The following is a 17,114-nucleotide window of genomic DNA, read 5'->3' as shown; positions in this document are numbered from 1 at the left end:
TATCACTGATGCATTAAACACTGTTCCTAACATGCCAATGAACAAGCTATAAACAAACTGTGTTAGCAGCACACTGAAGTTCTGCTTCCCAGTATACTCAGTGATTGCTGGTATTTTTGCTTCTCTTGTCATTTCATGTATGATTTGATACATCCGTCCAGGAGAATGGAAAATGAGGGAATGCACATTTTATTAGAGTTGGAACATGGTGAGGTTAGTGACCCTCTTGTGGGACAAGTGGTCCCCACATGACAGCACAGTATTACCCTAAGACACTTCCTGTTGCAGGTGACCACCTAGATCAGAAGAATATGTACAGCTGTTAATGCAGGCTTCTATAAAAAATGAAACCTGTCCCCTTCTGTCACCAAAATTTATGCAACTTTAAACAAAAAATCCAACCAAAGAAAACCCCAAAAAACAAAAAGCAAATCCATCCCACCAAATACTGCGATTTCAGAAGAATAATCATAGTTAAAAGTAATTTCTCCGACCTTGTCCAATTAAATTTCTCTAGCCATCACAGATATTCAAGTATTTACCATAATAATTACAAAGGAAACTATGTTCTTAGAAAATAAACTAAAAACCAAAATTCATCTAGCTCGCATAATCAGAATGTCAACTGGATACTTTACTCAATTCACTTCCAAAGAAACATGATCTGGCTAATGACATTCAAGCCATTTTTAGTGATGATATTTTCAACTGGGTTAGCTGGACAGCACAGATTACACTCTTCCAGGCTCTACTCAAATTCTTTGAAGATATATAATTGTTCAGCTCTGCACATCAGCTCAAATTCTTGATGGTATTTACAGTATATAAAGAATCCTCTTCATCATCTCTACTTATATCAAAACCTACTGTGATTTTTCTGAAATGAACAAGATTTTTAAGTGTTCTCATCTCACAGCAAGCAATAAATATTCATTCAACAATCTGTCAGATACCCAACTTCAAAAGATAATTGGCTTGGAGGCAAATACATAATAATTATAGCTTTTGAATTCTTCAGCAACTAAAGCTGCAGACCTATACTTGTAAATAGATTTTACTGATTTTCTTTTGCCCTATTTTTAAAGAAAAGAAATAGGGTGAAAAAAGGCAGAACAGAAAGATCAAGATGTGCAAGGGAATATTTGAGTAAATTGTGACTATGAAGCTACAATAAAAATTACCTAACTTAAAAGGGCTGGCCAGCAGTAATGTGGCTAAGCTGGCAAGTATAACGTAAAAACAACAGTGCCTTTTTTTTTTTTAATTTGGGGGAAAAGTTCATTTAGAGTCTACAAAGAGTGTTTTTTAGATATTCATCACAAACACATTTATCCTTTTTAAAGCAGGATCAAAATTAAATTTTGATAAATTATTAAAACCTGTTCAAAACAGAGCGTTTATCGTATTCCATATCTAGGTAGACAGAAAAGTAGAAAAAAATATAGAATTGTTGTTTTTACCTTTTCTAGCTTTTTAGCCTCAATGTGTCGCAGCACCTGCTCTCTCCAGTCATGAGGGACTTTAGTTTTTCCTGCAGGGTCTAATAACGAGTGCTCGGAGTTAACCCTTGGGTTTGATCTCTTGGAAGGGCTAGTCCGCGAGTAATTGAAGTCACTGACTGACATAGTTCTTTCTGGTATTTCGCTCACCGACGGCCGCGCGCTCTGCGGCCGGGTCACGTTGGGACCATCAATGCTGTATGTCCGGGCAGAGAGAGGCCTCTGCTGTCCCGACATTACCGCTGCAGCTCTTCCCATTGAATGCAAATCTCTGTATGTTAAGTAGTCCCCTTCAGGAACTTGGGCTCGTCTTGAAGGTCCACTATCCCCAATATTTATGGAAGCCGTAGAAGATACACTGCTCTGCCTTTGAAGTGTGTGCCTGGTTGCTCCTGGGAGCAGTCTGTCACCTGGTGGAACAGCCCACAGATCTGCGTGTCTCCCAGGCATCCGCTGGTGAGTGTTGTACACAGCGCTGGTCCGGACATTGTTATGATTGGAGAAATTCATGTTGCCAGAATGCTTTACATAACTGGGAGTTTCTGTACTGTCAGACCTAAGCAGACGCGAAGGAGGTAAAGTGCCTTGTTCTACCTGGGTGTTTTGTTTCTGGGGCCACAAGGCATCTTTTGCTGCTGCACTGCTGCTGTACTGAACATTATATTGGGGAGCACAGAGCATCTGCGCACCACCTGTCACTGATCCCCTCACTACGTTAGCACCTTCAGGATTGTGATTTGAGTCAAACTTGAACACCGTTTTTGTAGAAGATACTAAATCAGATGATGACGATGACCCAGGAAAAACCTGTAAAGGCTGATCATAGAGAAGAGTAGCAGATTTACTTCGGACTATGTTTTTTCCATCTGCAGTATCAGATCCTGATTTTACCACTGAGTTTGGCTGTTGAGATCCATTCTCATTTACAGTATCATAGATTTTCAGCCCACCACTGTCCATACTTGTGATGCTGTGAGATTTCATCACAGGACCGCTTCTCTGTGGGGACAAATCTTCAGTGCTTCTAGAAACAGACAGCTCAGCAGGATCCCCATCAACTGTAGTGCTTTTTGCTAGTTTATCTTTACTGGGAGACTGTACTGTTTCCTCAGCATGTCCATTTACTTTATTTATACGATACTTATTTCCATTTTCCAAGTGCTCACTTTCTTCTTTTGAATTGTCATTCAAAAAGCCCATTACTGAAACCATTTTCTGTGTTTCTAACTTTTCTACAGGAACTGGCACTGCCTCTTCACTAACGAGTTTATTGATATTCATGTTTATTTGGTCTAATTTGTGAGACTCCTCCGTAGGAGTGCTTAGATCAACACCTTTTCCTATCAGGCCTAATCTTTCTTCAATGCTCAATTCATATTCAGACAAATTTGTAACCTTCTCTTGCACATTTAGTTTTTCTTCCACTGTAATACTTAATTCTCCTCCATTTTGCAAAAGATTATTCAAATTTTCATCTTCTTGCCTGAAAGAAAAAAAGATAGCTCTTAAAGAAATTCTCCTAAGAATGCATGTATTTCTCTAAGAATCACTTCAGAAAAAAATTACCATTAATATGCAACCATGCCATGCATACGAAACAGGACAAAGAAACAGATTTATGATTTGCTATCTTATATTGAAGAAATACATTATTATATAGAGAGTTCATTTGGGCAATGTTTTCATGTCACGTGGTTTCAGAAGTTTGCTTAAACTCAACAAGAATAATTAAAAACAGTTCAAAAGTGTCAAGTACAAAGTGACAATAATTTAATTATTTTTTATTAATTTCTTTCAATTTCTATTTTGGGCAATTTTCTTGTTTGCATTAGCAGTTTTTATGAAAATTGCACTGTTTAACTAAAACTAGAAGAGTAACAACCTGTAATTCCATTCTTTGTAAGTTTTTAAGAACCTTTAATAGTCACATTAGCAACCAAATTGATTTTCAAAATTAAGCAAATAAAACACAGAGCTTTTAAAATGGTACATTGATGCATTTTGAAGGGATAAAAACTCACAAAGATAAAACAATTATACCCTATTATTAAGGGAAATGAGAATCATGTATTATATACTAAAGCTAGTCTCTGAAAGTTTTTTCCAAGAACATTATTAACTTTATTATAAAACATTGAAATTTTAAATATTTAATGAATTATAAATTAATTAATTAAAGGAAGGAACACCATATAAAATATTAATCAACATTTTTCTAATGTATTTCTTAGTGGTCCACAGTATCATACAAACCTGATTTTGGATAAAACAGCAGCATGTGTTTCTTTGTCAGGAGAACAGAGAGAAATATCTTGGCTACTGTCAGTGTTTAAGGAAACAGAATCTGACATTCGAGAAGGAGAGGAACAGTTGCTGTTATTTTGATTACTATTGTGGGTAGCTTCATCTGATAAGGAATCAGTATCTTTTGAGTCATCTGAAATAAAAATTTGCCAATTTAGTTAAGACATACAGATCTTAATAATAGACATTTCATATGTGTATGTATAGTATTTAGAAAGTGTCTCTTATTCTTCAGTAATTCCTATTACCAGAAACTAGAATATAATCTAACATCTTTGCAAAGTTTATTTAAATTTACAAAATACTGTTGAAAATACTTCCTTTTTTTTTAATATTTGGCCTAATGTAAACAGCCCTTATCTGTTAATTAAATCTAAATTCTTCCTTTATTCCCATTTTCCTTGTCACACACAAGTGCTGTATTACTGAATACTTCCTTAAAATATCTATCAACTCATATTTCTGTTAGATTAAGGATTTCAAAATTGTCAATTACATTAGTCTATTGGCCTGTAAGAAAATGAGGCACACTGCAGTATTTTGAAAGGGAACACTGTTCATTATTAAAGCTATTTACTAGACCAAGTACTCTGGAACCTTCTAGTTCACTGGATAAGCTCTGTAGAGCTTTTTAGTAAAGTAAAAAAATCAGCAAAATGAAAAATGTTCTTCTGCAGATTTTGAATTCAATGCATTCCCATGCTTTGCAGATCCCTTAGGACAACATTTTCAGAGTAATTTACCCCTGTGAACACTGATTCTTGCATAATGTATGCATACTTACATACTACATCCGTATAAAATTAATTTCTCTGGGGGAATTCAAGCCAGCCGTGATTCTGACATGAGTGTAGAAACAAATACATTTAAATTTTTGCTTCAAGCCAGTTACAGGTGCCAAACGCATACATTTTGTGGAACTAATGTCTGTCTTCAGAGACAAGAAAGAAGTTTTGACCTGGTACTTTAGTCAGACATAAAAATCGAAGGACAGCATTGATAAACATCCACCTTTCCCTCTGTATGTGATGCTCAGAAGAGTCTTCCAGCTTCCACCATGTAGTTGTCCTGACTAAATCTCACCTTTATACATTTAATGTCCAGAAAAGCCTTTTGTGCTGGAAGTACTGGACTTGGATATCATATGAAGCAGAATAGTATTTGCTATCCTCTTTCTATACCATGTTTTCTCTGAATCCTAGGCCATTTCTTACTCTTAAGGAAATGGTTACCCAGACCAAATTTCTATTTCAGAGAATATAAAAATAAAAAAAATGGTCAGAATTTACATGCTCGAAGAGCAAAGAAAAATAAAAGAGTAAAATAACTCTGGAGAAAGAGTTTTCACAAGCAAAGTCTATTCTTAAACCTTAGGAAGAGAGCATAGCTTCTGTAGAGAAATTTAAATTATACTGCTGCCTGTAGCAGCATTTATAGTAGCTGCCTGTTACAGCAAGAATTCACAAAATCTGGGTGAGGGGGGAGTTACAGAGTATTTAAAATATAAATATCACTTCCTGCAATCCTTTTATTAAACACATCAAGAGCGTGTTCAAGCTCAAAACCCCCCAAAACACACACCCCTTCTCTTCCTGTCTGATTTAAACTGACAAGATTCAAGAAAATGAGGATATCAACACAGGTTTCTCTAGCATGCACTCAAGTATATGCAATTTTTTCCCACTTTCATTGCTTAACTAGGAAAATCTTTATTTTAAAACATACAAGTTTTACTTTTACTTAATTTAATTTGAAAAACTAGCCACTTTGAGTCAAGAAATTATCCAAATCAGAAAACACTTCCAATGCTTTTTATGGTATCTTACCTTTTTTGCTATTGCTTAGGGCTACCACTTTTGGTTGGTTTATGGAGGTTTCTATCAGCGGTGGTCGCATTTCTGCCATTTTCATCTCTTCATCAGAGGAGAGTTCTTCTGACTCCTGCTAAAGGAAAAACAGCTTTATGCTGTCCATTTTGAAGAGCAGCTCAGTGCTATCTGAACTATCACTGACTAAACAATAAAGAGGTAAAAAGATAAACGAGCCACATAACGCAGGCAAAACAAAACAACTTTGTATTGTATCTGTAGCACAAGTCAAAATTATCTTTAAGAAGTAGCACTGGCAGACTTGCATTGTCACTGCTGAACTCTGTGGGATGACACTCAGGTGACTTTAACTGCAAAAAAATTACTTGGAACAAGCAGAGGAAACCTTCATTCCACCACTGGAAAGAGCAGTCAGTTGAGTCCAAGTTGCAAAGCAATCACTGAACCAGCAAACACCACAGACTGACCAGCTGGGTATCAGTTTTGAACAAAAGAGCTCAAACTGAAGCAGCTATAAAGTAGCCATAACCAAGACAATCCTCAGAATGGAGAGGTATGCTGTGAGAAAAGACTGAAGGAGCTTGGTTTGCCTCGTCTATCTAACAGAAACAGATTAAGGGCAACTTGCTAGAAGTAAATTCCAAAAGGAAAAGAAGCTATTAAATTTCAAGAGCAATGGCAGACAAATAAAGCAATGCTGAATAATACATTTAAGCTAGTAATCACTATTTCTGAACCAAAAGATGGAACTCAGTGCACTTATGAGAGAGATTAATAGACAAAGACGCTGCAAGAATAGCCATGCAACTGATTCAGTATCCTACAGCTAGCCCTGTATTCGTTTACCTTCAAAACCCACTTGTTTTCAGTAATATTTTGAAGAAATAAACCCCCAATAAATGGTCTTTCCTCAAAGCAGAAATTTCTTTCTAGTAAACATGCTTCCTGCTATAAAATCCATGTTGCAAATTGCAAAAATGTCTGCCAAAAACTTTTTCTTACTGTTTTGGAACACTAAATGCATAACCACCTTCCTATGATACCAATTACCTGGCCAGTTCTTAGGTCTGTAGGAAGGATAAACCGGACTGAGATGCAGCAAACAAGCTACAATAGTCCTTGTTAAAAATTAAAACCCATTGGCTTTTCTCTATAATCTGAACAACCAACATGTTCACTGCATCTACCACATTCCCCTCCTCTTGGATGTGACATACAAGTGTAATCAATGCTGAAATGAAAAGCTCACACAGGCCAAGTTTAGCTATCTGGATTCTGCAACAGCGTTACCAGCAGGAAATAAGGAAATACACAGAAACAGGGAGTTCAGTGCACCGGACTCATGTACTTACTACAGCTACAAGGAATTGCTGTTGCTACCATTAGACTGTCTATTAGATAGTCACTATCATGATTTTCTGAAATCACATTTTACAATTAAAGAAAAAATGTCAATACAAGTATTTTTGAAAAGAATGTAGAAGCAGGAACACACTAGTGGGAAAGCAGCCAGTGACAGCCACAATTGTCTGTCACGCAAGTCTTTTCACTGTATGTATGATATAGGCACATTCCATAACTTACAGAACACAGGCAAAAAAAAAAACCCAAAAAACACCAAACTGGAATCATGAAAAAACTATCTTAAAAGTTGTGATTGAATGACAACTTCCAAAAATTGTCGTAAATCTCAGTCTTTCGAAATAAATGAATACATACTGTTTGTCAGAGAGAAGGAAAGTTTAGAAGTTTAAAATCCTTCACTGCAAGAGATAAGAATATTCCAAGTAATATCCCTGACAGCTCACTAGTAAACACAGAGGAATAAATATTTTTAAACCCACCTTCCACTTTTCATTTGAAATGCATGTGTATACGCACTTGGATACAGAAAATTTTTGTTTTCTGTACACTGAACTGACGTTCTCTCATTTCAGCAACAACTAAAAGTGATAATTTAATGAAGTACTGACAGTCAAAAAACTGGAGAATTCTACCAAAGTGTGAGTCTTTTCACAGTGTATATCAATCTTTAGTTGAGTTTGCATTATTTTTCTTTAAATGCATGCATCTTTTATTATGAACTTTTTGTTAGCTGTTTCAACTTTTACTTAACAAAATCTGAAGCAAGAAAAATACTGCATTGAAAACCATCTGAATTTACAACATTTAAGGAGGGCATTTTTCTTCTATTGTCAACAGAAATCTTCATCTCCCAGAACAAATTCAATACAACACCAGCACAATTTCTGACTGCTATAATGCTCATTGCAATGCCATACCTCAAGCATGTCTTCATGGTTGACAATTGTTTTCGTGTTCTGCAAGGTTTTAACAAGTGCAGTCATCTGTGAATTTGCAGTGCTGTGCTCAGCTTCTGGTTCACTAGGCTTATGCACAGAGCTTCCTGCTGAATATTGCTTTCTCTCATCGGCTTTGTTCTTTATCAAACCAATTTCTGAGGTCTACAGAATTAAGAATATTAGCAGAGAAAGCATCCTGAAATGTTTTTAGCAACATACAGAGCCAGCATTATATATTGTGGGAAAATATGGAATAGAAAAATCTGAGCTCTGAAATTATAAAGAACAGAATGCACCAGTTATGAAATGCTAAGAAAATGCCATCGATAACTAAGGTACAGTCCCTACCCTGTGTCAATCAGTCTGACTCTTATCCTTACTGGTGTCAATACAATGTGAGCACCAAAAAGTAGTCCTATCTTCTATCATGTTGCATCAAGCTCTTAGAGGCTTCAGACATTTTTACCAGCCTGCTATTACTGCTCGTTACCACTCAAAGTCTTCAGTCATGAGCAGTGAAAACCTTAGAGATTATCCAAATTTCATCGTGAAGTCTGGCAGATGAAAGAGCATCAGAGGATGACAAAGATGCCATCCTCCAGAAACCAAAGGCGGAAGCTCCTTAACACATCCCCAGTTTGCATTTTCCTGAGAATTAGGTCACTTTTCCTGTCCTTAGTGCAGGAGGAAGACTGCTACTACAAACCAGATGTTTACTAGAGACGTCCTTAGCTGGGGAAGAGGTAAACCGGTTCTGTAATTAAACAATTTTTCTTGCAAAAGCATCAGAGGGGAAGGAGAAGAGGATTAAAAGAAATCAGTGACACTTTAGTCTTTGAATTCCTTGCAAAACCAGAAGATAATGCTATCTCTAACCTTTACCCCCACATCTTTTACAGAAACTGTCTGGACTTCTCGCTTTGACTCCTTGGCAGTATCTTCAGTAGATTCTTCATCCTTTAGTCTATGCACAATTGTCTGAACCGTTTTGACCATATTCTTCAGTTCATCAGGATATGGAGTTGGGTATCTCTTCAGATTGCCCTCCTGAAAGAAAGCCACAAGGTTCTACATTTATTTAAATGTCAGAACTAAAACATAAGCTTTAAAACAAATAATTAATTAGGCCAAACCACTGAATACTCTAGAATCTCCACCCTGATACTGAAGTCTGCCTGCACTGAGACATAAGCTTATACAACCAGGCAAGATTATTAATCACTTTTACTCCCTTTCCCCCAACATGTCCAATGATTTCAAGCAAGGATTAAGCCAATTGTAATTCACTTAAAATAAAATTAGTTTATCATGGTTTCCTCGCTTGTTCTCCACTGCACCATTAGTCAGGTGGCATCCTAGTTAGGCCCTACGTTGTCATGTATCAGCTTGAGTTTTTCGCTTGTGCCCTGCTGAAAATGATCTGGCCAAATAACACCCAAACTAAAAGCAAACACAACAAAAAAATCCAAACCATTGTGTTTCATCCTGCTAGATACTCTAAACTGATGAGTTCATTTATTTAGCAAGAGTGAAACTCATAACCAAAGTAAGAAAAAGGCTGAGATTAAGGGTGGAAGGAAGAGAGAGGGAAGCACCAAGTATGCAAAAATAAATTCAATACTAACCCGAGGTGGTGCCTCTCTCTCATCTTTGTCTTCATCACACTCAAATGCCACTTGAGCACGCTGTTTCCTCTGTTCCTCCCACAGAGATGGATTGAAACTTTCATTATCAGATATGAACATAACTGGAAAAAAAAAACCCAAAGAAGTTCTTATAATAGGCTACACTATGCAAAACAAAATATACTCTTTCTCTTGGATAGGATTGGTGTGCTTTTGCATTCCTTCTTTTTAAAAGATAGAAGACTAACAGCATCATTAATTGAAGATACAATGCCCGTGCTTTATAAATTTGGCTTTACTTTAATATTAGAAAAATCCCTATCTTTAAAAAGAAAATTATATGCTCAGCTGTACACTAGTTTTAACATTCACACTTGAAAATTTCAGCAGAACTCTGCTAAGTGGTTTTATTCTATATATAAATGAAATAATGTATTTGTGTGCATATATGTATAAATATGAATTATACTTCTATAGATTAACAAAGCCTATTATCAGTGCTTAACATCATTAAGCACAGGTAAGAACATTCATCTGATTGAATTTAATGAAAATTTAAAAACTAAAAACACCTGTGCCATGGAAAAAGAAATGTTGCAAGTTGTCAGTTTTCAATTATTTCCATTAATATATTGCCCCCCCCCTTCATTTCTATTAAAGCAGCACAAGCTTTTTTCTTTTCCTTGTAAGGGAAAGAAACTGGAAAAATAAAGTTATTCAACTCTTTTTCCCTAACTCCTGTTTGGCTTACTACTTCAATGTTACTTTTTTCCTTAACAACTTCACAACTGTGCTGAAACAGCTTTCTGTAAGAGCTTAAAATTTTGTGCCTAACCTTTTATAAAAGCAGTTCAAACTATATGTGAGCAATATGCTTTTTCTCAACTAATTTTTTTTTTTAATAATTTCAAAATAAACCAGAGACTGCTATGTACTTTCCAAAAAATACGTACTTGGTAATGGAGGAAACATTTTTCTAAAATAGTCAGTTTGAAGCTAACACTTGCTTAAGAGAATTTCACCCCAAACCATTAGGTCCTGTTGGAAGGAAAGACGTTTTGACACTAGGAGTGGAAACCACCACAGAATGTGTTCCTGTCAGTCCATTTCTCACCTTACTCACAGCAATAGTTTCATCTAGAATTTACCAACATCTGAATCTCATTAAGTTACTGTTCTCATTCATCAGACGCAACTCATCATCTCTTACAAGTATACTCCAAACTTGTATTTAAGCATTATTTAGTGAAAATCATATTAGCAGGAAGCCTTCCCATTATTATTTTCAAAAGTGACCGCTGTGACAGGTAATTTCAGAAATTCCTTACCCTCCTCAGTCCTTGGTTGCTGAGGGAACATGTAATTAGTAAGTACTGTTTTCTGTGTGTCAGGGTCAGCTTCTTTTTGAAGAGGGATAAGTGGTTTAGACTAGAAAATAAATTAAAGAAGGCTATGTTATGCGAACATATATATATATATATACATGACCTACATATCATAGAGTATGCCTGTCCCAGGAGTTTGAAGACTACTCTCCCTTGAATTAAACCATTTCTTCTGTGAATAATTTTCACAAAATGAAGATATTAACATGTCTGTATTTGATGACAGGCTTTTTGAGTGAGGACAAACTCAGCAACAGCTTTTGTGAAAAGAAAACACTAGATAGTCAAAAAGTAACCCAGTTTCTTGCTGGTACTTACTACTATCCCAAAGCACGCTGATCAGAAATGCACAGATATATTTAGCTATTTAAAGCTACAGACTTTATAAAGAGAAAAGATAAAAAGATATAAAGGAAAGAATTCTGTACTCCTGTTTTCTCCTTTTGACACCAGATTGAACATCCTCTACCCCTTTACAGGGAAGGGCAAAGGATTCCAGAAATTACTGTTTTAGTAAAAGCGCACATCTGAGGCTAGTGGATTTCTGACAACCCTATACACCTTAATGCTGTTCAGAAAATCAGCATAATACCAAGGACTTTAACAAATAGGAAAAATACAAATACATGAGTTACTGCTTAACAGCTTCAAAGTTGAACAGTCACACAGTTCAAAGGTGTGGCAAGAAACCTAACTCACAAAAGCAGGCATCCTGAGTTTCCCAATTGGTATAGCTGTGAAAGCAAGAGCAGGCTACTCATTGAAGTTCAAGCTTATCAAGCACTAACTCTCCTGTATAGATTAGCCTGAACAAAAAAAACAACAGAACAAAACAAAAAACCCAAACCAAAATGCCAACCAACCACAACAAAAAAAAAACCAACAAAAAACAACCAAAAAAGAAAAACCCCCGAAAAAACACAAACCCAGAGAAAACATTAAAAAAAAGCCAAAAACAAAAACAAAGGGACAAAAAACTTCCCAATATCTGTTAAATTGCATTTCCTCACAGCGTGAGTCTCCATAGACAGGTATGCTCAGTATTGCTTACTTCAGGAGAATTGACAAAGTAATATCAAGGAAGTACTGATACACACAGTACTAAGTCTCTTTATTTAACAGATGGCTCTGTTTTTGTCAATTCCATTAAGAACGAAGTCACCAGTAATTTAGTTTCAATATTAAAAAATCTTACCTGATTGTCTGATAGCCACATAGCAGTGAGTTGCTGCAGTTTTGTAAAGGTAAATGGTAAATTCTTCAGTCTGTAAATTACAAGCATTTATTTAAGTACATTTAGCCATACTGTTAAGACTTAAAACAATCCTGCATTAGCTTGAAAAATATTTTAAAAGGACATTTCCATACGAAATAAATAGTGAGATCTGAAAGGCTACAGCATGTAATTTTAATTCAAATTAAAAAACCACAAACAAACAAGAAAAATGTGTATCTGCTCAGTTTAGCAAGCAGCTTAAAATAAAGAAATGACATTGTAACTGGAATTAACTCAACTGGGTTACCAATCTACAAAGACAATTAATGTAAATTAAAAAATCTGAATCTTGACCATTTTATCTGTCAAAATATATGACAATTAAAGAAAAATTGTACTACACCTGAAAAGCCTCAAAAATATATGTATGGGGAAGGGGCTACCCTGGATAATGCGTGCTCTGGCATTAATGGATAAATCAAGCTACAGAGTACAGAGAAGCTGGATTGACAGAACAGGAGGGAGAGCTCTGCTAGCCTTCTCTCTACCAGTATACTTCAATTCTATAAACTAACAATCCCCAAAGCTAAACACTTTGTCTGTTTTTAATGACCACAATAAATAAAACACAACTCTTTTCACCCTTCCAGAACGCACAGAGGTCTTTTACACTATCCTATGATACCACTGGGTGCTCCATATGCAATTCAAGAAGCTATAAATCTTTAAGTAAGTATCAAAAGCTTTATGAAAATAACCAAAGTAATTCCCTAGAAAAACACATGCTAACAATCACAAATGTAGCAAAGGTGCACTTCAGTGCATTTTCCAAGTCATAGAAATAAAGATAGCTTAATATAATGGAACTGCAAGATACAGAATATGACAGTAATACATTAAATACATCTCAGTGAGCCTCTGAGCTATGTGTGAGATAAGGAAAGATAGCCACAATGTATTCATAATAATCCCACTACATTATTGTTGCATTTTATACAATGTCTACTTGGTTAAAAGCATTCACAAACCTATTGTCACTCAGATTGATGACTTTTAATTTCTGCATATCACCCATTTCTTCGGGAAGAAATTCAAGCTTATTAGAATGCAGAAACAATACTGTTACATGCTTCCAGTTTCCAATCTAAAAAAAAACCCCAAAACACAAAGACTTAATTCATCTTCACAACATAAATATGAGAAGTTTTTAAAACAATTACTATTGAGGCTCTTTTGCCTAGAAAATTTATTCTTATACTAAACCTTTTAGTTTCAATACACAGCAATGAAGTCCTACTTCTTGCTTAAAAATATGAAATTTCATTATTTATAAACTTTTATATTTGTATACATACTCCTTTAAAAACATACACAAAGAAAATTCTCTCAAAAATTAGAAACTTGTTATTCACAAGTTGTACAAACTATAAAAAACCATTAAAATATTGATTTTACAGATTTACAATTAAATACATACCTCTGATGGCAGCTGAGTTAAGAAGTTATGATCTGCAGCAAATGTTCTTATATTTGAGAGCTGCCCAACAGAAGAAGGCAATGTTTCAATCTCATTGAAACTACAGTCCAGTTCTTCTACTGATACTAACCTGAAAAAAAATAAAAAATAACTCTGCTATACAGATTAATGAATTCAATATTAATTGAATACCTGCAGTTTAAATGATGTTAATATCACTATTAATTATTAAATCTCAAATGTAGTTAAAAATAAACCCTAAGGAATTAAAATCCAAGAAGAATCCTTTACTTGTGGCCTAAAATGTGTTTTAGGGTAGGTGTTTTTTTCCTGTAATTGATTGCAGATTTTTTGGTTCTGTTTTGAGCTCACTTTTTTTTTTAAATCTCCTTTACGCTGTCCTCACAACGGAAAGAGTGAGGCTCGCAACATCAAATGCTTCTATAGTACATGACAACATGCCAGGGTAAGGCATTAAACACATTCAGAGTGGGACCAATCATAGTCAAATTAGAGCTGAGTGCAGTTTCCAAACAAGTGAAGAATTTCAAGAGTTAGAGACTGTGAACCTAAGAATCAGGCAGTGAAACAGTACTTTGTGAACTCTGACAACAAACGATAACCTATATTAGTTAAAATATATGAAAAGAAACTGGAAGACGTACATTTCTACAGCACTCAATTGTGAGCCAATTATTTCTGCTGTTGTTTGCAAGTTTTAAATTAAATTGCTGAACACCAAAACATATGTATTAAAAAACTTGCTGATGGACAGCTCTATATATACATATATATGATACATATATATATATATATATATATATAAATAATATATTGCAATCATTTGCAATGTCTACCACAGCTATGTTACTGTCAAAAAAACAGTTTCAGGAAGCTAACTGTGTCTTTAAGTATCTTGTTTTCTGTCACACTCAATTTTTGTACAATAGATTGGTGGCTGCATTAAGTAAGGAACATATGTCCTTTAGTATTAAGTAATACAAACATACATGCTGCAAAGTAGAACTAAGATATGAAAATGTTTGCTTTAAATTGTATTAGGACATTAATATGTAGAAGAAATTAAATCAAGCTGTTATAAAAAAAATCCGAAAAAGGAGCCATTGTTACAGAAAAGTGTTCAGAAAGGTAATTCAGCTTCTTATTTTGGTGAAATACCTACCCTCCTATGGAGTCTGGCAAATAAATTAACTGGTTTTCATCAATTTTAAGTGTTGTCACCTTTTTCAGAGAACCTATAATAATAGGAACAAGTAAATCAAAATGGACATTTGAGTTCATTAAGCTAAGTTTTAACTTTAACTTAAGAGGGGAAAAAACCCTAACATTATGGGCAAGCAACCACATCTTCTCTGTTCTGTAGCATGGCTATAATTCTGTATTCCTCAGGAAATAGGAGATGAGCTTACAGAATCTGGTTGTTAGTTTAACATGTGTCAACCAACTGGGTAGAAAAATAATTTTTAATTTTTTTTTTTTTTCTGATAGCAACAGCAGTTTTTCATCCATTTACAAACTACTGTATAACTATACTGAATAATAAAGAATGCTTCAAAACAATTTTAAGTTATTTTCAGCCATGCATTATAGCCTTATCAAGAACTGGTACTTCTACTCAACTGAAACAGATCCAGAATATCATTTTTGTATTTTCAGGTGCTCTGTGTCTGAACTATAGGCTTAAACAACATCAATTAATGTAAAATACAAACCAATAGACTCTGGCAGTTGCTGAAGTGAATTACTGGATAACAGTAGGTCTTGAAGGCTTTCACAACCTGAAATACCTTCTTCAACTACTTCAATGTTGTTTTTAGAAACATCCAAGTATGTCAGTTGTTTCAAAGTGCCTATAAACTAAAAGCAAGAGAAAATAATGCATTCTAAAAAGTGCAAGTTCAAAACAAAAAGTATAGCAGATTTGACCTCTCAAGTGTAATGCCAGAAGAAAAGACCTGCGAGTACTGAAATACAATTTTATGCAAAATATACAAACTTTCAAATTAAGTCTTTTGTGCTGATAAGCACAGCTGATGTTTTTACACACACAGACACCCAGCAGTAGCTCAGCATGTCCCTAAAGTCAGTCTTCTGCACATTCAGTGGTTTGATCAGTTACCGTTAATTAAGTAATTAAAGCTTTAGAATAGACTTTAGAAAGAGACAATGTGAGGACATCATTATGCTCTAGTAGATTTTAATGCTCATTTTTGCCTTTTGTATAAAACTGCATCCTCAAAAACAGTTATGAATCTCTAACTGCACGAAACTGAAAGAAACAAGTCAAAATATAAGCTTGGATCATTCCATATGAACCAAGCATAAGCTTTAAAATTCATGCACACTACTTTCACATTAAAGTGAAATTAAATATGAAATTAAAATTTTCACTTTCAGAAATACAGTTTTATTTTACTGCAAAACACAGTTCAGCTTGTATTTTACAATCAAACCACTCAAATGTCTAAGAGTTAGCTGATGGAAAAATAGTAGCAAAGTCTACAGATCAGCCAGTTTCATCAAGGCCATATTTCACATGACTGCTAGTGATTTTAAGATTAAAAAATAGCCAACTGCTTCCCAAATTTCTAATACTCATTTATTAGCTTGCTACAGCTTAAGCACACGTTCTCAAGTACTGTAATAAGAGGTCAGCCTGGAACACATGTAATCCTGAACCCATAAAAAGTCAACAAACTATTTTCTCAGGAACTGACTATACTCTGTTTACACAGACCCAGAATTGGCACTGCTTGTTTTACAGCTGTGACCAGTAAAAATCCATACAATGTATCCTGTATATTCCTGCTTGCCATCTAACACAGAATAATCCCTTTTGGAAGAGCCATTCAAACCTAAATTCGATTTAATGTTTTTACTTGTTTTCTGAATCGCAGCATAATATTTAGATGAGAAATATGTAACTTTCAATGAAGGGAAAAAACCCCAAAAAGCTGTGAATGCAGCTGTCATGATCGGTGATAATTTCTAAGTGGACTAGTTAGGCATTCAAGTGCCATTTAGCCTTTTGGCTTTAAGTAACACTAAAATTACAGAACAATTACAATGTACATGATCAGTGACAAAGCAAGCATCTGTGTCATTTAAAATACTCTATGTTTAACACAGCAAAAGAACTTACCCCAGGAATAAGTGTTAGTCTATTACCATCCATCCAAAATTCCTTTAATCCACTCAGTTGTTCAAGTACTTCAGGCTGTAATGGGAAGCCATTTTTTAAAAAATCTTATAAAAAAACCCCAGAATGGCAAAAAAAACTACAGTGATTTGTCTATTGCAACTTTAGTAATGTGCTACCGCAGCTGCTATAACCACTTTTTTAACTGGGTCATCAAAGAAAGCCTAAATAACTCACTTTTGAAATTAAAATATATACCAGGTATACATGAACTTCGAAGAACTTGACCACAACACTAAACAATCTTTATAGAAAG

General features: G+C 34.9%; 1 protein-coding gene across 11 annotated transcripts in view; it reads right to left on the bottom strand.

The window, feature by feature from the left end:
• Positions 1 to 17,114, bottom strand: part of ERBIN (erbb2 interacting protein) — a 116,811-nt gene that overhangs the window by 16,428 nt on the left and 83,269 nt on the right. For 6 of the 11 annotated variants that reach the window (XM_015652939.3, XM_033520259.1, XM_015652934.3 and 3 more), the window contains 13 exons: positions 16,802 to 16,876; positions 15,372 to 15,516; positions 14,822 to 14,894; positions 13,639 to 13,768; positions 13,190 to 13,305; positions 12,141 to 12,210; positions 10,889 to 10,988; positions 9,561 to 9,682; positions 8,812 to 8,982; positions 7,915 to 8,097; positions 5,630 to 5,747; positions 3,753 to 3,936; positions 1,461 to 2,982 (listed from right to left, as the gene is read on the bottom strand). In XM_015652939.3, the coding sequence (XP_015508425.1) occupies positions 1,461 to 2,982; positions 3,753 to 3,936; positions 5,630 to 5,747; positions 7,915 to 8,097; positions 8,812 to 8,982; positions 9,561 to 9,682; positions 10,889 to 10,988; positions 12,141 to 12,210; positions 13,190 to 13,305; positions 13,639 to 13,768; positions 14,822 to 14,894; positions 15,372 to 15,516; positions 16,802 to 16,876 (3,009 nt within the window). The remainder of the gene's footprint in view (positions 1 to 1,460; positions 2,983 to 3,752; positions 3,937 to 5,629; positions 5,748 to 7,914; positions 8,098 to 8,811; positions 8,983 to 9,560; positions 9,683 to 10,888; positions 10,989 to 12,140; positions 12,211 to 13,189; positions 13,306 to 13,638; positions 13,769 to 14,821; positions 14,895 to 15,371; positions 15,517 to 16,801; positions 16,877 to 17,114) is intronic. The other 5 variants (XM_015652940.3, XM_015652937.3, XM_015652938.3 and 2 more) reach the window with 4 other exon arrangements.

The sequence above is a fragment of the Parus major genome, chromosome Z, assembly GCF_001522545.3.
Source record: "Parus major isolate Abel chromosome Z, Parus_major1.1, whole genome shotgun sequence".
NCBI lineage: Eukaryota > Metazoa > Chordata > Aves > Passeriformes > Paridae > Parus > Parus major.
The sequence above is the reverse complement of the archived record's forward strand: the minus strand, read 5'-3'. Positions and strand labels throughout refer to the sequence as shown.